Below are 24,432 nucleotides of genomic sequence, written 5' to 3'. Positions count from 1 at the left end.
CCCTACTGCCTCTTCTCTTCACCAGGCTCGACTCACCTGGAAGACAGTACTTGGCAGTCTTATAACCTGTCTGCCCATCTTGGATCCACTCCTCCTCAAAAAAGAATGGATGTGCTCAAAACACAGACCTGAGCCTGACCCTTTCTGATATAAAGTCCTCCTGTTTCTCCTGAGAAGCTAAGGTTAGAGGCCTGGGAGGCCCACCTCCCTCACTGCAGACTCACCAGTCATCACCCCCCACCTCCCTCATGCTCCAGTGCTCTGAGCGCCTCTGTCTCCCTGACTGCCCTCTTCCCTGCTGCCTCTGGGCCTTTGCACATGCTCTCCCTCAGCTAGAGTGCTCTTCCCACCACCCTCTCCTCACCCTAACCTGGATGGACCCATTTGTCCTTCGGGTCTCTGATGGTTACTTCCTCTAGGATGCCTTCCTTGCTCCTCCCAAGCTGGGTAAGGGGCCCCCCAGAGCTCCATGTTCTCCCACTAAATACATTGGGATTTCCCTTCAACTTGCTGAACACCCCTTCCTCTACCCCCACTGTAATCCCCTGATAACAGTCATGGTCTGGCAGGTTCCTGGGTCAGCCTACCAGAGCATCTGGAACACACAAGGGCCTCTCAAACTACTTGACTGTCTTTAAGCTGATTGAGTGTTGCTTAGTGGCAGTCTTCCTGCATGAGTTTCCCTCTCATTGGAGGCCACAGCATGGGGCAAATTGGCTGTGGGAACAGGGTGGGGGAGCAGAGAAGGGAAAGGGGAACATAATCCCCTAGCTTAGCCTTACCCCAAGGAATAAAAAACCACCAGGGTCCTTACGCAATTGGCCCTTGGTGCACAGGGCCTGCCCTCCATTTCAGCGGTGGAGCAAAACACTTCTCTCTCAGACTTCTCCTCTTCCTCCTCTTCCTCCCCCCTCCCTCCTAGGCCCTCAGGCCCTGCTCAGAGCAGCCATACACCAGCTGACAGCTGGGTATGCCAGCCCCTGCCAGCCCTTCCTGAGGGTCAGGTGACCTCCCTTCCCCAGGCCCCTGGGGCAGACCTGAGTCTAGGCAGACCTCTCCACCAGCGCTAGGGTGGACAGCGAGTTCTCTGTGCTGGGACACTGGGAAGGACCTGTCCTTGCCCTGGGACTGCAGTCGGCAGGCACTGAAAGAAGAGACTACATTCCACTGGACCCTCCCTTCCACACACTCGCTTCCCTGCTGCCCCTCCAGGAAGAAGGCCCTGGTGAGTGCCACCTCAGGGGACAGGACAGGGAGGCCTGTTGATGGTGCCTGAGGGTCCATCCAGGACAGGGTGGCCCCCTACCTCCCGACAAGGGTCCGCCCTGTGGAGGTGCCAGTCTGTCTGTGTGTGTCTGTACATCTGTGTGCACCTGTGTATGGCGGGGGTGGGGGGGATGCTCGGTCAGTTAGGTATTCTGTCGTTTGCTCCTCTCTCATCTCTAGCCCCTTCCCCTAGAGTAACTCCACGCTGTCCTGGGGTGTCTCTAGCCTTGGCCTCCGCATGAAGGCAGGGGGGTTCTGGTGCGCTGGGGCTGCAGAGGAAGCTGTGTGGCAGGTACAGGGGTTGGAGTCGATGATTGCCACTGTTTGACCCTTAACGGGGCAGCTGTCCCAGGGGAAGTTGGCAATACCCACTGGGCTCCCAGAACGGTGTGTCCCGTCCCAGCAGCCCCACCCTTCCCCAGGGTGGGGGCGGTGCGAGGCTGGGGTGATGTCAGCGCCTGTGGGCAGCAGCCGTGGCCTGGGCACAGGGCGCCCCGTGGAGTGCTGGAAGACCACGGGCACCGCCAGGGGCCCCCTGCTCTGGGCTCTCCTTGACCCTCCAGTAAACCTGAGACCTGAACCTGTCCGTGCCTGTCACAGGCCTCAGGATCTCCGGGGACCTGAAAGCATCCATGCCAGGTTCCTTCTCCAGGGGTTCTGGTCCCGTGGGGCAGGACCCAGGCTCGCCCAGCTTTTAAAACCTACCAATTTATGTTTGAACTTTTTTTTTTACTATGAAAAACTTTAAGCCTACAGGAGAGAGTAGAGGGAATGGTATCTAAATGCTTGCGTAGCCTGCACCAGGGTTTACACGGTTGTTTGACTTTTGCCATGTTAGCCTCATCGACTACTCTACGGTGAAGGTATTTGAAGTAGTGTATGGACATCACTGTGTCCCCTCAAAGTACTTCAGGAGGCTCTTACACACCCCAAAGCCATTATCCGATTGATAAAATTAACAACTCCCGGAGAATGTCCACATCTAGTTCATATTCAAATTTCCCCAGTGGCCCCCTAGATGCTTCTTATTGCTTTGTTTAGACCGATTCAATCAAGGTATATGGGTCAGTATGTCTTCTAAGGCCTTTTCAATCTGAAAGCGGCTCCGCCAACCACTTCCCACCACTGCCCCCCCACCCCGCCCCCAACCCACCTTGCTGACATGAAGGACCAGTTGTCCCACAGGAGGGTGAGCATGTGGCTGGGTCAGAGAGTGCTCAGTGCAGAAAGGGAAACTGAGGCCCAGAGAGAAAGGAACAAGGGATCTGAGGCAGAACCAGGCCTCCTGTGCTATGATCCCCTGTGCTTCCTCAGATCTCCTTGTCAGGGGTCTGAGAAATCCTCCTCTGCAAAGGGCCTGTGGCCCCTGGGATGGTCCTGGAGCTCTGGGGGCAGCAGGCCAGGCTGAGTCATCCCGTGGCTCCCCCCACTCTTTCCTGCTCGGAGCAGGGTGCCTGAATAAATCCTGGCTGTATGGTTGCTCTCTTGTTCACCAGCAGCCGCAGGGAACGGCAATCAACTTTACGAGCATCAGTTGTTCAGGGAAGTGAGATGAGAGGCCGGGAGGGGCTCCAGGAATGGGGGATATGGGGGCTCATGGAGCGCGGGTTACTCTTCCTCATTGAGCAGAGCTGGCGCACCTGCAGCTGCAGGAGGAGTGGGGTCCGGCTGCCCAGGGAGGGATTGGTTGAGTGGGGACGCCCAAGACCATGTTCCCCTTAACTCAAAGGTGCCCTCCAGCTCCTGCGCCCTATCCCCAGTTTGGTAAGCTGTGTGCCTGGCTTTGAAGTCCCTCACCCTGTGAATGGAGCCAGGCAGGCCACTCAGAACACACCTCACCAAGGGCGGGAAGCTCCCCCCTAGCCAGACACCCCTTAGAAAAAGTGGGGCTCAGTGAGAGGAGGAGGGAATGTGGAGGGCCATCAACCTTGGTGCTAACTTCTGAGTTCTTGAGAAACCGCCCCTGGGAAAGGCAGGCCCTTCAGCTGCCATTCTGGGCTCTGTGAGGACAGGCTTGGCAAACCCAGGTCGCCCCTCAGGGGCCAGGGCCGGCTGGCTGTGGAGTATGGGCCCCAGCGACTCCCTCTCCGGGCGGTTCCGCACGTCCGCTGCTGCCCTCTGCTGGGGAGAGGCGGGCTCGAGGGCGCCCTGAGCAGGCAGGCTCGCCAGAGCTGGCCAGCCCCACTCTGCGGTCTGAAGGACCTCGACCACACACTCACACGCACTCACACATTCGGCTACGTGCTCACACGCCTGCTCCACCCACGACTGCATTTTGACCTGAAAAGGCCGTGTGTTCTTGCAGCCATAAAGTTGCCATGCTAACCACTGACAGCATCTATCTCTGGCTCAAAGGCCTCTTACATAAGGCAGGTGGCTGCCGGTCATAGTACTTAGAGAAAGGTGGGGAGAGGCGGCATAGGGGGGTCAGAGCTTGGGAAATGTGCAGGTCTGTGTGGTTAGCAGTAGCCAAGACCCTGGGACTCGGCTTCAAGGAGGTGGGGTCCTGGGGGGCGGTGCAGGGGGCGCTGTGGACCCATTACTAGCCAGGAGCAAGGTGGCCAAGGACCCGTGCTGCTGCCATGAGGTCCAGAGGTGTTAGAGTCGGGGAGGGAGAAGCTCCCAGCCTCTGCTCTCCCGGAGCAGGCCTTCCAGGGGCACTTGGATTCTTGAGTCATCTTTGCCCCATGCGTCTCCCGCCCTGACAGCAAGCCCAGAACATTGCTGCCGCCGCCACTAAGGACATTTGTCAGTGGCTAAAGGGCTTCTAAACTAATAATCGCTGTATTAAAATCGCATTTGGTCCTCAACCTGGAGGAACATTGGGAGACTTTAAATGTTAAGAGAAAAGGAAAGAGAGAGAAAAAAATCTTCTCTCCAAGGATGAAATCAGCCCCGAAATAAGTTTGTGTGACTGAGGAATATGAAGCATTGCTCTGTGGTTCTGGAGCCCAAGCCGTCCCTGGGGGCCGGAGGCTCTGCAGAGCCTCGTACTTCCTCCATGGCTGGGAAGGTGATGTGTGGATTGATCCCATGGCGTGGGGGCCCACGCAGACAGAGGGCACACACCATCCTACAGCCCTTGAGTCACTTTTAGAATGGGTTTTAAAACACGACTTCTCCCCCCTCCCCCCAGAAAATAATCTTGTGCTTTCCCAACCTGGACGGCCCCGGGTGATCCACAACCCTTTGCACATGAGAAACTCCAAAATCCTCCTGCCCATTACGACCTAAGCCGTTTTAAATGGTTTTCGGGTCCTCTCATCTCTAATAGATTAAAAAAATGCTCCCTTGGGCATTCGCAGAGACATTGAGGGGTGCTTGTACCAAACCTCTGGCTCCGAGACCTGTGAAATGTACGGCAGAACTTCCGAGGCGAGAGAGCACGCCATAAACCATGCTGCTTTTGAGTCTGCAGCCTGACGCATCTCATGCTGCCGTCTGCTGTTCCGTAATTATCTCCTACCCTGAACCCTCCCCCATCAGACTTATTGGGATGCACTCCGGGAGGTTTCCACACCTCACAGTCTCAAGCAACCCCCTCCTCCCTGGCCTGAGCAGAGGCCAGATGGGCACCTCCGGTCCATGTGGCCAGGCCCTTTCTCTGCCCCCTCTATACAAGTGAGCAGAGCAGTGTGGAGGGCATTAAGCGGGTCAGGTTTCCCACCACTCAGAGCCCCTCCTCTGGTCTCTCGGCTGGTCCTGGCACTTTCTGATTGCTCCCCGCACCTCCCCTCCCTGGGACGGGCCCTCCTCAACCTCCCCCAGGCCCAGCTGGCATCTCTCCCCCTCTCACACTGCATCCTGGACCCGTGACACCACCCCCGCCTCAGCCGACGGCAGTGTCTCTCCTAACCTTTTCAACTAGGGCTCCATTTCAACACAATTTGTTCCCTACGAGCCCCCTGCGATACTCATTATACTTTTAGTGTCCGTTGATTGAGGAAATGGATGATGATAAAAACTACCAGGAACTCAATAATGCCTTTAAATGAATTTGTATTTTGGTAATCACCACAGTGTTTATATACATTTGAGAAGTTGTGCTCCAAGAGTATTACTGTTCTGGCCTGAAGATGATGCTCAATGGTGGTGTGGCTTTGGGCCACAGGTGGGGGCCCTTCTCCCTGCAATGAACTCACTGCGAATCCGCACTGCTGAGCGCCCTGCCCGACCCCATCCACCAGCCCTGCACTGCCCAGCCGGGTGCAAGCTCCTGGAAGGCTCCCATTTCTGACCCTAAGACACAGCGTGGAGAGGGCCTCAGGCAGGCCCTCGTCCTCAGGCCTTTCGAACAGACAGGTGCCCCACGACTGAATCCCAGCTAGAGTGCTCACAAGCTCTGGACTGTGGGGCAGCTCCTCAAGGTCTCAGACCCTCAGCTTCTCCACCTGAAAATGATTGTCTTCAGAAACAGATGGGGATGGTAAAGCCAGTGACTCCCAGGAGTAGCTACTATCATGCAGGATATATTTGGGCAGTGAAGTATCTGAGTGCCCAGTTCAAGTGAGGTCGCCTTCCACTTCCGGCCTCCACGCCGGGCACTTGGCTGTGAGTTGGTGCATTAGTCAGGACACACTATGCTGTGTCATATTACAAACCACCCCCAAATCTCGGGGGCCTTGTAGAACAGAGACGTATTTCTCTATCAGGCTATGTAGCCAACATGCCCAGTCACTCAGAGAGTGGTCGTGCTTCTGAGATGACCAGGGCCAGGGAGAGAGGACGCGTGGAACTGCTTACGTTCCCACCGGAAGTGACGTATGTCACTCCCGTATCCATTATGTCGGTGGACGCAAATCATGTGGCTGTACTTACCTGCAAAGGGCAAGGGAAGTGCAATCATCCCACATCCCCACAGGAAACACCAGACTCTTCCAGCTTGCTTCCAGATTTAAGGGGCTGACAGGCTTTCATGAGATATAGTTCAGGACTAATTTAGTCCAAGTTTGAACCAGTACAGGTTTGATTGGTGGTTTGCCTGCCATCTTCCTCCCTAAAATGGCAGTGGAAAGCTTGAAAAGAGGCCTATCTTCTGTAATTTTTAATGAACTCACGTTTCGTATGTAGGTAGCGATTATATATGCACAGACTCTCAGGAAATAAAATGTGCCAACTGGCAGCAATGAGCCACAAGGCGCCCATTCACCTCAGCGTGATGGTGGCCTCCGTCCCCATGCCTGGCATCACTTGTATTGTCATCTGTCTCCACTCTGGAAGCCAAATACAACTGCAGGCCCTGCTGTCCCTGACCCTCCCTTCAGCCCAGGGAGTGTCCCGCAGCCCTGCAGCAAGCTGGCTGTCACTCAGGTCCCTTGGGGCTACACTGACTCAGGCATTTAACATCCAGCTGGATGGGGGGCCCATCAGAGAATTTAGCCCTTGAGTGTCCTGGAGTGAGCCCAGAGTTATTTCGTTCAGGACAGAACTCGGCGACAGGGTAGGAGGACACAGGGACCTGGGGCTATCTGTCCACCACTCCTGGGGGAGGGGCTTTAAGCTGAGCTCGGCCGGCTGGGGGTCTCTGACCCTCTGCTCTCCCTCCGTCTCTCCTCCTCTCTCCCCAAGGAACACTAGGGCAGGATGCTGGGTGAGGGGCAGCTGTGGCACTATGGGGGGAGGTGTGGGCTGGAGAGAGCGATACTTGTCTCCCTTTGAGGCACTAGGGAGAGCCCAGTGTACTCGACAAGTGTGTCAGAGGGGCGTACGGTCCTGTCTCAGGCGGTGCCTCACCCGGCCCCCAAGCTGAGTCAGCCCCAAGAGCAACCCACGCGGTGACGAGCCTCACATGGTGGAGACGCTTGGGAAGAGGTGTCCACGAAGGAATGCTGTGCACTTTGTCCTCTGAGCGTTGTGACCAAGCTGTGGGTGGGAACCCAAGGCTCAGATGAACATTACCGGTTCATCCTAGGGGCCTCAGCAAACTAGTGGGAATGTCTCGTACAATGGGCTCTGGACTCCTTGACCAGTGCTCTGAGGAAACAGAGCAGGGCTCAGAGGCACCGATCGAAGGCCAAGGCCCATGCCAATGACAGACGTGACTGCTTGTGGCAAAGGGAAGTCTGGATCGAGAAAGATGTCTGCTTGCATTACTTATTTGGGACTTTTGAGGGAGGATGGAGAAGAAGGGAGGTCTTCCCTCGCTCATTCCCATGGGCAGGAGGCTACATGCAAGGACAGGGACATCCCAAGTTTCCCTGGGAATGGAAGGCCAGCATCAGTGTCCAGGGGAAGCCACAGAGTGCCTCCCTGAGCAGCAGCAAAGCCGGCCTGCCCAGCTCAGGCAGGTGCTCTGGTGCGGATGCCACTGCCCTCCATCCTCCCTCTGCCACTTCCCACCAACCTGTGTCAGAACCCCAGATCACACTGTGCTGTGCTAGCACCTCATCTGTACCCTAAGGAGATCCTCGAGAGGAAGGGTCTCCATTTCCCCATCTGTTGAGTTCCAGATTTTTTTTAATGTTTATTTATTTTTGAGACAGAGAGAGACAGAATGCAAACAAGGGAGAGGCAGAGAGAGGGAGACACAGAATCTGAAACAGGCTCCAGGCTCTGAACTGTCAGCACAGAACCTGACACGGGGCTTGACCCCATGAACCGTGAGATCGTGACCTGAGCCGAAGTTGGACGCTCAACCGACTGAGTTACCCAGGCACCCTGTTTTTTTTTTTAACTTTTTAAAAAAGTAATCTCTATGCCCTACATGGGCCTCAAACTCATGACCCCAAGATCCAGAGTCATGTGCTCTACCAACTGAGCCAGCCAGGTGCCCCAAGCCTAGATTTGTTTTTAAAGCACAGGCTGACTGACTAGCTATCAGATTCCCCATCCCTACAACCCACCCTAAGTTTGCACTGTTGAGCCATGGGTCGCCTGGGAGACCAGGGTCTTCCTGGCTTGCCCTGCGCTGAGAAAGTTCAGCAGGGGCTCCTGAGGACATCTGGGAAGCCAGTGCCTGTTGGGTCTTGCTGACATCCCCAGCCAGAAAGTGCCAAGCAGGTCCATACCAAGCCCCAGCTCTAGGTAGACCTCCCCGGGCCCCTCGTGATGGTTTCTGCAGAGGTACAAAGCCCACCCACCACCAGGACAAGCACCTACTTTGTCAGGTTGGAGCAGGAAGGCTGGGGGCAGTCAGGAGAGACCACGCTTGGGGGACAAGAAAACCTGGGTCCCATCCCAGCACAGCCAGTGACTTGCAGGTGACTTTGGCCAAGTCCCAGCCTCCTTGGGGCTCAGTTTCTTGACTGTCAAAGTGGGTCTGCAGCAGCCCTTGGCACCCCCGCAGTATGGTGGTAAGTGCGCCATGGGGTAAGGTGTCTGGATTCAAATCCCTGCTCCCTCCTAACTGGTGGCGTGCACACAGGTGAGTTACTCAACCTCTCTGTGCCCCTTTTTCCCCATCTGTGAAACAGGCTGATAACACTACCTCATTGGGCAGTTGTGACGCTTAACTGGGTTGATCTATATCATAGTGACCTGGCACACAGGAGACACTCTGGCTTTATCCCCATTTATTGTCATTTCCTCCCCATACCACCACGGCAAGGTGACACTGATGTCCTTAGAGCCCCTTAGGAGAAGAAGGGCGGTGGGCCACCCTGCACGGCAGCACCCGGGCTCGCGGGGACACCACCTGGACCTGTCACTTGCTCAGCAGGGCCAGGCTCGCCTGGTTGGGCCAGGGCCACTGTGGTTTTTCTCTTTCTTCCTTCTTGCCTTTGCCAAATTTGCAGGCAGGATTGGGTTTGCCAAGCAATTGTGCTATCTTGTCATATACCAACTGATCCCCAAGCCAATTTCTGATCTGTTTCTGCATCGAGATGCCTCCTACCATCTTCCCAGCTTGCGGAACAGGCTCCAAATGGGCTCTCTGTGCAGTCTTAGAGCAGTCGGGATTAAGGCCTGGGCTGTAGCGTCGGCACAGCCCCTTGTCATCGGGCCTCAGCCCCCACCACCACCCCACACCTGACGCCTGGTCCAGCAACCCTGACTCCCACCAAGCCACACTCCAGCCACGCAGGCAGCTCTCAGAAATTTCACCCTCTGCATCTGGCAAAGCAAATACACATACCAGGCAAAACACCCTGTCCTTCCTAAAGGGGCACTCTGTGGCCCGAAAGACAGTGGCCAATGTGAAAGAGGCCCTTGTGGGGATCTGGGCAGTATAAATGGGCTGGGCTGAGCCTTTCAATGCCACCTGGTAGCAGAGGTCTAGGTGGGTGGCGGGAGTCTCTCTGAGCTGGGGACCTGAGCAAATTGATAGGTACTCTGTGCATGCAGCCAGCTGGCCGTGCCCATGGTCTGCACTGGAGGTCATTTAGAGTGTTAATCATGTCCAGTCCTGCCTAGCTTGGTGGCATCTGTGGCCGGGAGTCCAGCAGAGGCAAGGGTATTAATAACTCGGTGGTGATGGGCACCCCTGTGGGAATGTCCTTTCACACAGGACAGGACGTATGCGGTCACAAGAGCCTCCCCTCACAGTGTCTCCTTGGCACTCTCCTGAGACAAAGTCAGGATGTCTTTTCAGGCTGCATTTCCAGCCCAGAGTTCCAGCAAGCCCACCATTCAGGAGGAAAAGGGAACAGCAGGTAACAGAGGACGAGGCCCAGAGACAAGCGGCCCCCACTTTCCTCTTTCCTCGCTCCTGGCCCGCACCAGAGCCCAAGCAGGGCATTTCACGCCTCGATTCCCTCATGTGCAAAGTGGCAGTGAGAAAGGCTGCCTTTCTTACAACCCAGAGCTGTTGGGAAAATATGACCGCCGTGGCAATAATGTTAGAAATAATAATGATAAATCACATTTATTGAGTAGTTAGCTCTGGGCCTTCAGCTAACCTTTTCATGGGCTTTATCTCAATTTTGTTCTAAGACCATGAGGTAGGGATCCTTACTATTTCTTTTTACAGATGGGGAAAGTGGGGCCCAGAGAGGTTTGGTAACTTCTCAAGGTCACACAGCAATTACGTTATGGAGCCATGAGGCAGACGGAGGTGCATCTGTACCCCCTAAGCCCATCCATGCAAGGCGCCGAGTGCCCCAACAGCAGGGACTCTGCTCTCTTCTTGGGCCTGGAAACGAAGTTCCCAAGGGCAGGCAGGAAACATGACAGGAGTTAAGACAATCTCTGCCTTCTGGAAGCCTACAGTTGTTTGTTTGATTTTCTTTTTAATTGTTTTAGTATTTAAAATAGAAAGGCACAGAATGGTCTTTAGAGAAATCTACCTCTCCTCTTGGCTCCCTGGAGACAACCACTGTCAACAGTTTCTTGTAACAGATTATTCCAGAAGTGACTGACGCCTCTTTAAAGAAGTCTTGTTCAACTAGCAGTGGGGTTGTAGCTGGGAACTGTGGGTCCTTCTGCTTCCCCCCCAGCATCCTGTCTCCCTCACGTCACTTCTACCATCCCCCTCTGCTTTCAGGGGCCCCCTCCCAGGCTCACAGAGGGCCAGCTGTACCCTGACGGTGCCAAAGGCCAAGAAGGAGCAAGCTGAGGACCACGGACAGCCCGCCTCCAGTCCAGAAGCAGCCACCTGTGCGCCACGCCTTCCTCCTGTGGACACATGGTTGTGCAGGACAGCACGGACGCCGGGGATGCCAGAGTGGGCGTGCTGCTAGAGCCCTTCCTGCACCAGGTCGGGGGGCACCTGAGCGTGATGAAGTATGACGAGCACACTGTGTGCAAGCCCCTCATCTCCCGGGAGCAGAGGTTCTACGAGTCCCTGCCTCTGGCCATGAAGCGGTTCACTCCGCAGTACAAAGGTGAGTGTGTGGACGCGGTTCTGTGTCTGCCATGCTGGGCCAGCCCTATCTGCGGGCACCTGTTTCCTCATGCCGGGCAGTGTGTGAGAGTTGCCATGGAGACACGCCCCTCTCCCACAGCCCGCTTGGCCTTCACTGTCCCAGTTTCTCTGAACTCTTCAGGCCTCCGAGCCTGGAGTCTAATGCCGTTTGGCATCCCTAGAAATTAGCGCAAGCCACCAGACTTCGAGGAATTGAGGTGGAATAAAATGACACCCCTGCCCCACCCTGCTCTGCTAGGGTATCTGGTCTGGGCTTCAGGAGTGCCACGGCTGGGTCCTGTGACCAGGGCTGGGAGAGACAGGACAGGCTGAGGCCTCCACCACTGGGGACCCAGCTGAGTGGGAGGAGCCTCGGGCCTGGGTCAGGCCATGAAGGAGCTGGGACCTGACGTGTTTAGAAAACCAGAATTCCTGCCCTCGTCTCGTGGCAAAGCCAGGGCCATGGGCAGCCTCTGAGGTTCAGCTGGGGAAACAGGGCACAGAGCAGTGTGTGTTCTGGATCCAAGCACAAGGTGGGAGGAGTGAAGGCAGGGTAGAGAGGACCACTGTTTGGGGGCCTCCAGGCAGGGGCACTCTGGGCAGCCGGCCAGCATCCATGGGCAGGCTTTTTGTCCACACCCAACCTTCAATAAATGCGGTTCACAGGGCTCGGCCAGCCTCCAGCCCCTCCGTGGAATGAGTGCCCAAAAATCTCTTTTAAAGGTGTTTAAATGTTGGGACTACAAGCTTCTGCCCTCATTGTCCAACATCTGGAGTAAGCGTGATGATAATCTCCAATTAAGTCTGCCAAAAACTCACTTGCATTTCAATGGTCAAGGTAACCAGGAAGCATGGGGCCTGTCTATATGGGTGCTTCTCAGAGTGTGATCTGGGATTGACCAGCTTTAGCAGAATTGCTGGTGTGTGGGTTACAATGCAGATTCCCAGGCCCTGTTCCAGACCTGTGGACCAGATCCCCTGGGGTCAGGGCCCAGGAATGTGTATTTAGCGTGTTCCAGATTGAGACTCACTGATAGGGGGCCAAGGCCTTGAGCCCTAGGTAGGGCTTCAGCCCCAGCTTGCCAAGACCCTCCGGGAGTCTGAGACAAAACCCATGAGCATCATACGCTGAGAGACAGGGGCAGGCGGCTGGAACAGCCCGTGCGGGCCTCCCCTGTGGCCTCTGGGGCCGCAGGCCAGTGTTGCCCATCAGTTGTGGGTCACTGCCCGTCTCATCAGAGAACCCACCAGAATGAATGTCCGTCCTTTCACAACTGAACTCAACCTAGCAAAGCGGTGGCAGGATCTTGCGTGGGGTGCCCTCCTGCCTACAGCATTTCACGCTTGTTGGACACAGCTCTGGAGCTGAGACAGACGCCCAGGCAGCCAGAGGCAAAGGAGAAAAGTGAAAGAGGCTGGTTGGTCTCCAAGACCCCATCCTGATGCCCTCCCTGGGGCCCATCTACACATGCCCATTCCTCTGGGCGGGGGGAAATGGCATTGCTCTCTGGCACCCTCGGACCCTGGTCTACTGTGCAGAACCCCGCTCTACCCTGCCCCTCCCAGGCCTGGGTGGGCCCATCCCCAGTACCGCCTGCCTTAGGGCCCTGCTAACTTGACAGATTCATTTCAGCCAACGCATCATAGCTACATGTATCAACAGCCATAGAGCATGCTTCAGTCTCTGCCTTGGAGCTGCACCCAGGAGATGGTGTTTCCACGCAAGTCGGGAGGGGGCTGGGTCAGGAAACAGATGGCACCCTCCGGCGAGACCACACAGCCGAAGGCGAGGCAAAGCTCCCAGACTGGGGTGACACCCAAATATGAGGTTTCAATGATGCAGAAACATGGATTCACTCAATAGCCAGAACACATCAGCGAAGCACCACGGGCCAGGCGCCACCTAAGGAAATGCACATCTAGGGAGACACTAGAGAAAGGCCCAGAACCAGGACCCTCACGCTCTCCGATGCCTGGAACAGGTTGCTGAGGTCGGGTTTTAGATGGGAACAGTCGGGGCCCTGAGGCTATGTAGGCTTCTTGTTTCCTGGAGAAGAAAAGTGATGTCAGCTAACCCTTGGTATTCACTCAGTAGTTTCCCTGTATTAACTCAATCCTCACAACAAGCGTCTGAGGGAAGTACTACTATTATCCCCATTTCACAGGTGAGGAAACTGAGGCACAGAGAGGTGACATGACTTGCCTCAGGCCACACAGCCAGCACGAGGCAGAGCCAGGATTCAAAGCTCCAAGGTTTGGCTCCCAAGTGTGGGCTCTCAGCCACCCGGGCCACTCCCACAGCACAGTCACCCATGGGCTCCTCACCCACCAGTGCTCAGGGGGTCATCCAGCCCAACAAAGGAGGGGATGTGACTTGCCCAGAGTCACTCAATTAGTGCCCTTAGGTCAGGGGAATTCGAATGCCCACAGGCTGCCACAGGAGGGGCTCCCTTTCTCTCCCCCTTGGGAACAGCTCCAGAGAGAGGGGTTGTCTCTCCAGTGGCCACTGCCTGCCACGGAGCACACCCTCTCCCTTCTCACTGCCCTGCGCTGTGGTGGCATCAGGGAGTGTTAGGCAGGGACGTCACTCCCAAGGGTAGTCTGAACCTTTGCTGGGCTCCTCGGCCATGACAACATCTTGGGGCTGCATCCCTCTGTCTCCCAGTGTGCCTGTCAGCTTTGAGTGAGCAAGGACACACTCCTAGGTCCAGCTGGTTGACAGATGAGCCAGATTCGTATTACAGACGCCGGCAACTAAATGCTCTCATGAGCTTAAAAATAAATACATGACAGAATATTCACAGAGGCTGGGGAAGCTGCTCGGCCAAACAGAAACTGCTGAGATGCTCTGGGCATGGCAGTCGGGCCCTAAGCACTCTTGTCTGCCCAGCTGGCAGGACTGAAGTTGAGGTGCTTGGGGAGGGCTGGTGAGCGGGCAGACAGGGCTCCCCTGGCCGGACAGAGGCGGCCGAGTGCCAGGAGCCCATGTCCCTCTGATGCCTAGTTCTCATGGACACACAAGGCAAGTTGGAAAGCCGGGCCCAACATGATTCTTGACTACAAACCCATCCAGGCCCCAAGGAGTCTGGGTTCCGTTGACATGCACCTGCCAGGCAGCTACCTGCTATGGGCCTCAGGCTTCAGAGGGAAGGTCTGGGCTGAGCTGCAAGAGGGGTATGGGAGACAGAGGGAAGACAGATAGACAGAGACACAGAACCAGCAGCGTGCAGGAAGCCGGAGCAAGGAGGCAGGGACATGCAGGCTGGCTGTGTAGCTCTGACAACATGAGAAATAGAAATGACTTTCAGATTTTATTGGTTTTGGGTTATTTGCACCTCTGCTCGCCTCCATTTATGTAGACGCTCAGATCAGATGAGGCCAGAAAAGAGCTGGAGCCTACAGAAGCAGGTGAAGGTCACATTTCTTGTCCTTCCAGGGAAGCCTCCCGGGGTCAGGGCTCCCCAAGACTGCGGTTTCTCGCAGGCTTGGCACCACAGTCCCATAGGTGGGAGAGGCTGGATGGTGAGCTGAACTTTACAAGGACCCTGCCCTTGGCTGGCACACCTTTTCTGGGCTCCCCCAGGCAGCCAGGAGGCTCCAAGCTCCCCAGGGACAGCACTGAGGCCAGTGCTCTCCTTTCTCCACTGGGGAGGAGTGGCGCTGGGCCCTGGGGCTGGTTTCCAGGTCAGTCCTCCCCCCAGAACAAGTGCCGAGACCCTCCTGCCTGAGGAAACAGGAACAGAAATGTACACACCGTGTCCTCAGGCTCCTCGGCACTCCCAGCCCTCTGTACTGATGACCCTCTCACAGTGGTGGCCTCCTGGCTTCTCCGTTTGTTCCCACGGAACAGAACGGCCAAAACAAATGTGATAGGGACACAGCAGGAGTGTTCCTCATCCACACACGGGTAAACACAGCATGATGACATCGGAGTCTTCCGATAAAGTCGTTGGCTCCGGGACGGCTTGTTCCTTCTTCCGTATCTGTGCCTGGTGTGGCCTTCCCAGACTCCTCGAAAACTGTGTGACTTTGGGCAAGTTATTCAATCTCTCTGAGTCTCTGAGTCACCTTACAGGCTTGCTAGCAATCAGTGATTAACAAAGGAAAAGCACGCAATGCTGGCACATTATTACCATGGGAGTTCTTGCCCCAACCTGCGTCAGCCTCCCCGTTCTCAGGAGCGGAACACCTCTGGTGGGCTCCACCAGTGTTCAGGTAAACTACAAGATGCCAAGTTCAAGTGCAGTATTACTGGTAGTATCATTACTAATTCACAGCACTCACTGGCCTGAGATGAGCTGAGGAAATGCAGAATTATTTTAAAGGAACGGGAAAGAACTGCGTGTCACTCTCAGGCTGCAAAATTAGGGCACTGGGAATCTGAGATGACAGGACTAGCCCAGAGAGACCGCTGAGCTAGGCACAGATGGCCCTGAAGAGCGACTTGCTGAATTATAGAGCAGCCCTGAAAATGAGCGTCTGCACTGACCAGCCTGGGCAGGGGCGCAAGCACGGGAATCAGCTGCCTTGAGTGCTGGGTCAGCAGAAATCACCACTTGCGCTCAGAAAGTGACCAAGTGGCTGGGGGAGGAAATGAATCCGAGAGGACATGATCACATGCAACCCACCTTCTCTCAGCCAGAGTCCCCGAAGAAAATGAGTGGTATGTTTAAAGCAGGTTGAGTGAAGAGAATTTTCAGAGGGACTGCTTGTAGAAGCACACGCAGGATTAAGGGTGGTGAGGGCGCACCCAGGACCAGCACCACTGCGAGGCTGTAACCACCCCTAGACCTGGAGGGTCAAAGTCAGGGAACGGTGTCATTGATCCAGCGAGAGGAAGGCCATAGAGGGACAGGACCACGCTGCAGCAGAGAGGCCACCGCCGGGAGAAATACCCTGACCTTTCTCCTGCCCCGCCCCATCTCCTGCCAATGTCCTCCACTGGCCAAACCCATGGGAAACGGGGGGAGGGGGGAGGAAGCCATTGGTGCACCCCACAGGGTCAGCCTCTCAGGCATAAAGCCAGTTGGAGACAGGTGGAGAGAAGCTTGGTGGGAGGAGGAGCAAACCTCCTGGCATCAGCTACAGGAAGAACAGGGGACTAAGTACTCCAGAGATCCAGTCCTCACAAAACCATTCCTGTGGCCATCTCCGGTCACCGCTGAGAGGAGCGTTCCACCTCCACCAGAACTCTGGTGAGGCTGGGCACCCACGGATACTGAGCCCCACGGAGGAAGACACGGACTGTGCCACCAGAGCAAGAAAGCCAAAGGGGGTGACCACAGGACCGTTGACATCCATGCCAGAGCTAATTACCCAACCTGGCTGATGTCCCAGAGGAGAAGCCCAATTAGCACATGTGTTCACTGGGTCTCCCCATGCCCTTTACTCTCACAAGCAGAGACCGGAGCAGGCTGCCATGCCTTGATTACAAACACTGATGGTCAGGAGGTGTCGTAGCTGGAGAAATCCCTCCAGTCCTCAGTTTTATATCAAAGAGCCATGTTCTGTCAATAATATTCATGTGCTCTGTGTCTAACTGAAGGAAATGGTGAGTGTCAGTGTTAAAGCCAGAGATGGGGCAGGGGCAGGGTACAAATGAAGGGCACAGAGAATCGAGAGCCCCAGAAGGTGGTCTGAGACGGGCTTCCTGGCAGAAGCTGGTCAAACTGAGGTAAAAGCAAGGGAGAGCAAGGATGATGAAGGAGATGAAGGAGACCAAGGCAAGGCACGGCATGGGCCCCGACTTCCCCCAAAGCCACCCTGGGGGAGGGAGCCCTCTTCGCAGAGGACCGGCTCTGATGACCCAAGGTTGGGCCCTGCTGGAATAGCTACGTTGCCACTGGGAAGGTGCCACTGTGCACAGAGGAACCAGAAGGTGAGAACAGAATGCACAGGGCTGGCTGTGTAAGCACGAAAGGGCAGAGAGATGCAATGAAGCAGAGGCTGTGCCCAGATCAGCCCAAGGCTAATTTTTTGCAGGCTCCACGGCCCTGGGCTCATTCTGGAACAGTCCCTGTAGCTCTTCCTGAAGAGGAGAGTTGGGGAATCTGAGAGGTTGATTGGTGCCATTAAAAATTACAATTCAAAAGGATGTCACCCCTTGCAGCGCATGCACCGGGTAAATTCCATCTGGTTTCCCCCCTTCCCCCTCCCCTTCCCCCCTCCCCACCTCCCCTGTGCTCTGCAGGCACCATCACAGTGCATCTCCGAAAAGACAGCCGAGGCCATCTCAGCCTGGTAGCCAGCCCACTGAAGGAGAACCGGGGGCCCTTCAAGGTGTCCACGGAGTCGGCGGCAGTGGCACTATGGAAGACCCTCCAGCAGACCTCAGGTGGCAGCGGTGGCGCCCACACCCTCGCCCAGTGGCGGCACACTCAGCTGGCACACTCACTCCAGGAGAGGTGAGGGCCACTTGGCAGGATGATGGAAACTGCCTAGGGGCCAGCACCGCTCCCACCGGGGCCAAGCCTAGCAGCTCAACAGGGCCAAGAAAGTGAGACGTTCAGGTTAAGGCTCCACCTGGAGACACCAATGGGACCAAAGAAAGGAGAGGATTTTCCTTCATGCACTTTTAGAGGGAGGACTCTGATGCCCTTCCCTCAGAAGCCGCCGCACACACAGTCCTGCCCAGAGCAGGCATTCAGTACACATTTGTTTAATTAAATACCTGTGTCATGGAGACCATGAAGTGTCTCTGGGGGGAAAGGGAGGCGGAATGCAAAACCCCAGAATAGTTGACACAAAGGAAAAGTGGCTAATGGCAGTCAGAAATCACCTTTGCTTAGAGGCCAGGAAGCGAAGAGGAGAGAGATCAACACGGCCCCTCTGTGGGACCCCCGAGACGCAGGCAGCTCAGGGCACGCGAGGTCCTGGAGAGGTCTCCAAAACCTCTGATAATGTTAGCTGACCTTTTTCCAATGGAAAGGACCCCTGGGAACTTATAAAACATTTATGGGAAACAAAAGGGAGCTAATACAATCAAAATCCCTCCCTTCCCCAAGGAGCACAGCGGATGTAATTAAGCCTCTTGGCTCAGCATCAGGAAGCGGGTACACATTATCTCCATTTCACAGATGGGGAAGCCAAGATGCACAGGACAGGAGAGAGGGTGGACCAAAGATCCATGGTTCCCACCCCTGTTGGCATTTTGAGGCCTCGAGGAAATAACAGCACAGCACAGGCACAGCCTAAACCCCGATCCCAGGCAGGGTCGGCGCCCCTGTGCTGTTGTCTCCATAGTGGAGAGTAACCCAGATCACTTACGAGTGAACTGACACCACCACAGCCCTCTGAGGAGGTGACACACTCTAATAAGTTATTTTAGGGTTCAGAGAGCCCCCTGGCCAGGGCTGCTGATCTGGTGCCCAGGGCCTGAATGTGCCAGGAGGGCCTCTCCGAGGCCCTGCAGGCTTCCTGGAGAGTATCCAGGGACAGTGCACATCAGCGTCCAGCCCAGGAGAGCCCAGTCACAAGGACAGGCACCTTTCTCCCAGCCCCTCTGGCCATGGCTTCCCTGATGGTCCTGCACTTCCCCTGCCCACAGCCCAGCCACGTCACTCCTGAGGTCAGAGTTCCACCTCAATGCCCAAGTGTCCTCGCTGGTGGAAGACGCCAATGGGAACCAGGCCGAGAGGAGGAGCTTTAACCCGTGGGGTCTGCAGTGCCACCAGGCCCATTTGACCCGCTTGTGCACGGAGTACCCGGAGAACCAGCGGCACAGTATCCTTGCACGAACTCGTTGCCCGCTAATGGGGATTGAAGGGGAGTGACAGAGATGGAGCCATGAGAGGTGGGAGGGGGCCAGAGGTGTGGGGGTGGTGAGACAGAGATTGACATGAGGGAGACTCTGAGGCACAAGCTTTCAAGCCTAGGACCTAGAAGAAATCTCAGGTCTCCAAAAAAAAAAAAAATCAGAGCAGATGAGGAACTCAGACCCCCGGGGCCTGGGAACTGCTAGGGCAGCAAGGATGGGCTGGGCTGGGGGGCTCTGTGGACAGACAGGAATGATGACTGCCATGCCTGGTGGAGGTGGCACATCCCGGCCCTCCTTCTATCCCTGCAAATTCTCCCTGCAGATGTCTTCCTGTGGAGCTGCTGGCATGAGGGGGTGGGGCTCCCTACCCACCTTCTCCCGTGGAGGGAAGTGCCCCCAAGTGGACTCTTAGAGGAGGCCCGCCCCCTCATCCACAGGCTGCCCTGTTCCCGGCTGCGAGCATATTTAGGAGGCTTGCAGTGCCCCTTTGTCAGCGCCGGGCTCCTTCCTGCAAACGGGTGACTGGTTTCACAGTGTTTACTAAGACACATCTGCAACCCTAATCCCTAAGAAGCTTTTGCAGGATAATTACTCCGCTGAAATTAATATTCCTGCAACTCAACTCCAAAGCTAACATCAACCCACTTCTCCCAAAAGGTATTGGCCCATTCAGTGACTCGAGGTTTTAGCCTTATGATTTTCTGCCATAAAATGTAAATTGGGCATGGCCTGCCAGGGATTTCATGCCTGCATTTAAATTTCAACCTCAGAGCAAAAAAGAAAAGGAAAAGCAGCTCACATGCTCATAAACTCCCCCTAAGTAAATGGACTTATTAAAGCAGCCTGCAAAGCTAATACCTTGAATTCTTAAGAGGGACGCTGGACTTGGCTGTAAGGAGAGATGGGAGAGAGAAATGGCACTCGGGGTAGGGGCCTTCCTGTCCTCGGAGCCTTCCTGAACTTAGCGTGACCAGCGTTTTTGTTGCTGGAAAACGTTGTATCAAAGTACAAGCACCCCTGTATCCTTGACTTGAAGATGGGGACCCGGCAGCACGGGGACGACGTGTCCGAGGAGAAGAAAGCCCGTCACATGAGGAAATGTGCACAGAGCACCTCAGCCTGCCTGGGCGTCCGCATCTGTGGCATGCAGGTAGGTGGCAGAGGGCCCTCTGGAGGGCGGGAAGTCCTGGCACATCTACTGTGGGGCAAGCGTGACCCCCAACCAGACACCACTGGCCACAGAGCCCTTCGCTTTGGGGCAGCGACACAGGAGGCAGCCGGGCACAGCCCTTCCACCCCGAGAAATGCATATCCCCGTCTATGACACCGCTTCCACCCCTCTCAGGATAGCGGTGTCAAAACCCACCATGTTTTAAACTTGGCCTCAGGGTCTCTGGCAGCTGAAAGGTCTTGGTGGCCACGTGGGTCCTGCCCACGCTGAGAGCAGACCTTTGACCACAGTGTGTGAGCAGGGGCTGTGGAAAGAGCTGCACAGGACCTTCTCTGCTCACTCTGCTTCCTCGATCACCTGAATGATAAAGTCGAACCTCCTTCTCAGCCGCTGTGAAGGCACTCTGCTCTTTGCATTCTTATTAGCCATTCCTTCTTCCTACTCCACCTTCTCTGCTTTTCACTGCCTGTTCTGGTTAGTGAAGTGGGAAGGTGGTAACCTGGTCAGCGGAGGAAAGTGAACGGTGAATTTTCTTCATTGCCCAGATGCCACCCCATTTTTGCAGCTCTGATGTGGCCTGTGGCAGAGGGGCTGCAGAACGGGAAGAAACAAACTTTCCCCACGCGTTCACTCTTCCAGTCTATCTCCTCAAAGCAAGAGCAGACACCGACTTGACGGTACATGTTCAAGCTTTCCTTAATTGAAACTGCCACCCCTTGAAGCTGGAAGTTGAGTCTATAAATTTGTTGCACAGATGTCCCCTGGAAGATTTGGAACGCAGTCCTCAGGAGAATGCAGTGTGATGATGTGGGGTGTAAATAGAATCTCTCTCTGGCCCTCAAATCTTCTGAAATTGATCTGATTTATTTAGACAGTGACGCCTGTCATGTATTTATGATGACTAATTTAGCAGCCAATCTCCAGCCCTCCAAAGCAAGTCTATCAAATCTTTCTGATTTTTTTTTCTACACTGGTTTTCTGTAAACATATCACATGATCTGAAGGCAGGAAAGACCTGAGATGCTGTCTTGGCTTCTCAGGTATGGGCTGCCCTTCCCAGGTGAGCCAGGCAGAGGTGTGCCAAGCCACAGCCATGCCAGCCACTGGCCTCCATACAGCCCCCGCCATCTGAATGAAATGGGAGTGGTTGCCACTGTCCCCCCATCAGCATCTCCTCCATCTGCTCTCTTCCTGTGGCCAAAACATGACAGGGGAGGGGAGAGGCACTGGTGCCAAGGAGGAGCCACCAGCCCCACAGAGCTGCTGTGAACCACCCCCGTCCCCCAATCCAGGCTACCCTCAGCTGCACTGGCTGCCTGACAACTCCACCCATACCTGATCTAGCCCATCTTGTTCTCTTTTTCTCTTCAGTCACCCTGCTCTACCCTAAGAGCCACGACTGTTTCCTTAGAATCTGCAGAGAAAGGACTTTAGAAACTTCATTGGGGAAAACTGAATCTAATTGGCTTTCCAAGGCCATTGGCTGTGATTTCAGATTCCTACTAAAGCTTTCTAGCTTGAGTTTGCTAATATTTGAGTTGAAGAGGGCCAGAAGCCAGGGTTTAAATCATGATTTGGAGGATGACATTGGAAATTCACAAGAAGGGTGATCCAAAGCTTTTCCTCATGGGTTGAGGGTCACCTCTGTGGGGTGAAGGATCTTTACACCCTGGACTCCTATTAAAGGCTTGCACAGAAAGCATTTTAAAATGTGAAAGTTCCACTGGTGCTTGATGACAGATCATCCTTCCATTCATCTCAGCCGCTCTTGCCCTGCATCTCCCGGAAATCTGTTTATATATCACATTAGCTTGTAACACTGCAACCGGAGCTGGGGCAATATTTTTTTTAAGTTGGCAATTCTTCACATTTTCTTTCTCTTTTTATTGGAAGGTTTATCAAATTGATAAGAAGCACTTTCTCTGCAAAGACAAGTACTATGGAAGAAAACTCTCCGTCGAGGGGTTCAGACAAGCCCTCCATCAGTTCCTGCATGACGGAACCCGCCTCCGGAAAGAGCTCCTGGAGCCCATCCAGAGCCAGCTCCGGGCCCTCCTCTCCGTCATTCGGAACCAGAGCTCATACCGGTTCTACTCCAGCTCTCTCCTCATCATCTATGATGGGCAGGAGCCGCCAGAAAGGACCTCAGGGGGCCTGCATCCTCCGGAGGCTCTGCAGCCGGCCCACGGCAGCTCTTCCAGAGGTCTCTACAAAGTCGACGTCCGGATGATCGACTTTGCTCACACAACGTACAAAGGCTCCTGGAATGAGCATACCACCTATGATGGACCAGATCCAGGCTATATTTTTGGCCTAGAAAATCTCATCCAGATCCTGCAGGATATTCAAGAGGGGGAATGAGGCTTGTTGGGCCTATCGGGATGTTTCTGGAGTGCAAATATGAAAAGGGACCTACTGAGAGCTAGGGTACTCTAGACACTGTTAGATGTCTTTGTAATAATGATTTCCATGTTCAAAAGCCACACATGGCATATTAATGGCTGCTAAAGAAACCAATTCTGGAGCTAATTCCACATACTCTGGCATCTCACAGATGCTGGTCGTCAGAGGCTGGACAGGCAGTGTGAAGTGGCACCGTTGTGGAGTACGCTGGAAGTCTGCAGCGTAAGTGAGAAGCCAGCATTACAGTGAGATTCTGGAGAATTCGCATTTAAAAATGCTTTTTGTTGTCATGCTGAAGTCTTGGCAAGCTGTGAGGCAAAAAAAAAAAAAAAAAAAAAAAAGAAAAGAAAAAAAGAAAAAAGAACTCAACTTGAAGAAGACTTGAAGAGTGAGTTCATGAGTGTATGGTTGTCTGCTCGCACAGGCTGCCCGCTCCAAGGGCAGATACAACATTACAGTGAATGACTGTCTCTTTCCTTCTTAAGAGGCATTCTCCGCGGGGCAGGAAGAAGTGGGGCAGAGCTGCCCATCTCACCACCTTCCTACCCAGGGTCTGTATGGACAAGGTCAATCCAGACACAGGCCAGGCAAACCTAGACCCCAGGTTCTCCATTGTTGCCTGTGGAGATAAAGGTCTCCTTCTAGACTTCTGCGTACCTACTGGAAGTGATGACTGCCAGATTCTGGCCACAAAATGGCTCTAACAGTGAAATGCAGCTTTCAGGTGGGAGTGGACTGCACAAAAGAATGACCCAGTGATATTAAATTACACCCTACTCATGTTTTCTATTTATTTATTTTGGGGGTGGAGTGGGGGAGTCAGAAGAGAGAAGCCTGCAGGGCAAGGAATCCGAGTGCAACATTTACAAGACTGGTGGACAAGTGTAAATACGGAACAAAGAGCAAACGGTTCTAATTAATTCCTTCTTCTGCAGTGTGGAAACCTATTACAATGCCCTTGAGTCGAGCACTAAGATACGTTACCCAATTAGGGAAATAAATTTGTTAATAAAATTGCTGAGGTCACCAGTGATTATTTGGTGCGCCTTATTACTCTTTCTGTTTGTTTATTCTGATCATCACAATGCACGGCAGATCCAATTTATGGCCGACTAGAGTATACAGCAAGAACAGTTCACCGATTTCCTGCAGTCCTTTGGGGATCCCTGGGTGGGACACGGTGGCTAACACAATATTCCCATGTATCTACAAGGCAGGTACCAGACCTGGGAAGTAAGCAGTCCTTTTATCTGAACTTTAGACAATCCAAAGTTAAGTAATTTCTGTATTCTTACAGCTAATTACCATCACCTTTCCAAAATCCACACTTAGGGAAGGAAAGAGTGGCCTGGATAAAAAAACAAACAAAAAAATTGTTTAATTTAGGATACATCATATGGATTTCATGCAAGCGAACTTCCCTAACTAGGTTCGGCTGAGGTTACAATGTGTTCACTTGCCCCTCTGCACCCATGGTGGGAGAACTGAGTCAAAGGATATTGGGTGGCAAAAGGAAGTCAGCCGAAAACTAAATATTTGCTAATGACAAAGTGGAGCCCTAAATGCTGCTTTTTCTAGGCCACTTCCTTGCTTGAAAATCTGGTTCACCAAGTCCAATGCTCCCTGCCTTAGCTTCCGATTCCTGCCCCCGTTCTCAGCCCCGGGCGCTGTGGGACCTACCTGAGGATGAGGGGGATGATTGGCTAGAATACAAGTTTGGGGCCGGCCACCCACACCCCTACGTGTGCTTCAGTCGCTGTGCTCGCTCCCACCCACGAGACCCTTCTTCCCTCAGCCACTCCTTTATTCGACAGTGCCCTTCACACGAGGCCGTCTTCCTCCTCCCCCAACCGCTTGAGGCCAGCTAGTGGTTTTAGACTGTGTCCTAGGCTACGGGGCTCACAGGGGTCGCTGCTGTCTGAAATGTGTATGAGGCTTGGCTGACTCAGCTGAAGGAGTCCTCCCCAGCACTGTAAACCTGGGCAGAGGGGGAAGAAGAGAAGATGGCAGGCATGCATGTATTTGATCTCCAATGGGAGTTTACTTTAAAATGACAAG

General features: G+C 54.4%; 1 protein-coding gene across 1 annotated transcript; it reads left to right on the top strand.

The window, feature by feature from the left end:
• The first annotated feature begins 910 nt into the window (after nucleotides 1–910).
• Nucleotides 911–22,693, top strand: IP6K3 (inositol hexakisphosphate kinase 3). The gene is made up of 6 exons (XM_029943764.1): nucleotides 911–1,225; nucleotides 10,685–11,024; nucleotides 17,235–17,448; nucleotides 18,591–18,766; nucleotides 19,775–19,950; nucleotides 21,865–22,693. The coding sequence occupies exons 2-6, from the start codon at nucleotides 10,826–10,828 to the stop codon at nucleotides 22,330–22,332; spliced, it is 1,233 nt and encodes a 410-aa protein (XP_029799624.1). The 5' UTR covers nucleotides 911–1,225; nucleotides 10,685–10,825; the 3' UTR covers nucleotides 22,333–22,693.
• The last annotated feature ends 1,739 nt before the right edge of the window (nucleotides 22,694–24,432 follow it).

This window comes from Suricata suricatta, chromosome 7, assembly GCF_006229205.1.
Source record: "Suricata suricatta isolate VVHF042 chromosome 7, meerkat_22Aug2017_6uvM2_HiC, whole genome shotgun sequence".
In the NCBI taxonomy this organism is placed as follows: Eukaryota; Metazoa; Chordata; class Mammalia; order Carnivora; family Herpestidae; genus Suricata; species Suricata suricatta.
The sequence above is the reverse complement of the archived record's forward strand: the minus strand, read 5'-3'. Positions and strand labels throughout refer to the sequence as shown.

What these genes read in the sequence shown, in the direction of transcription:
- IP6K3 (XM_029943764.1), top strand. Translation starts at nt 10,826, where the DNA reads ATGGTTGTGCAGGACAGCACGGACGCCGGGGATGCCAGAGTGGGCGTG. An exon ending in GTTCACTCCGCAGTACAAAG is followed by an intron (nt 11,025 to 17,234) that starts GTGAGTGTGTGG and finishes TGTGCTCTGCAG; the next exon opens with GCACCATCACAGTGCATCTC. An exon ending in CCCGGAGAACCAGCGGCACA is followed by an intron (nt 18,767 to 19,774) that starts GTATCCTTGCAC and finishes TAGCGTGACCAG; the next exon opens with CGTTTTTGTTGCTGGAAAAC.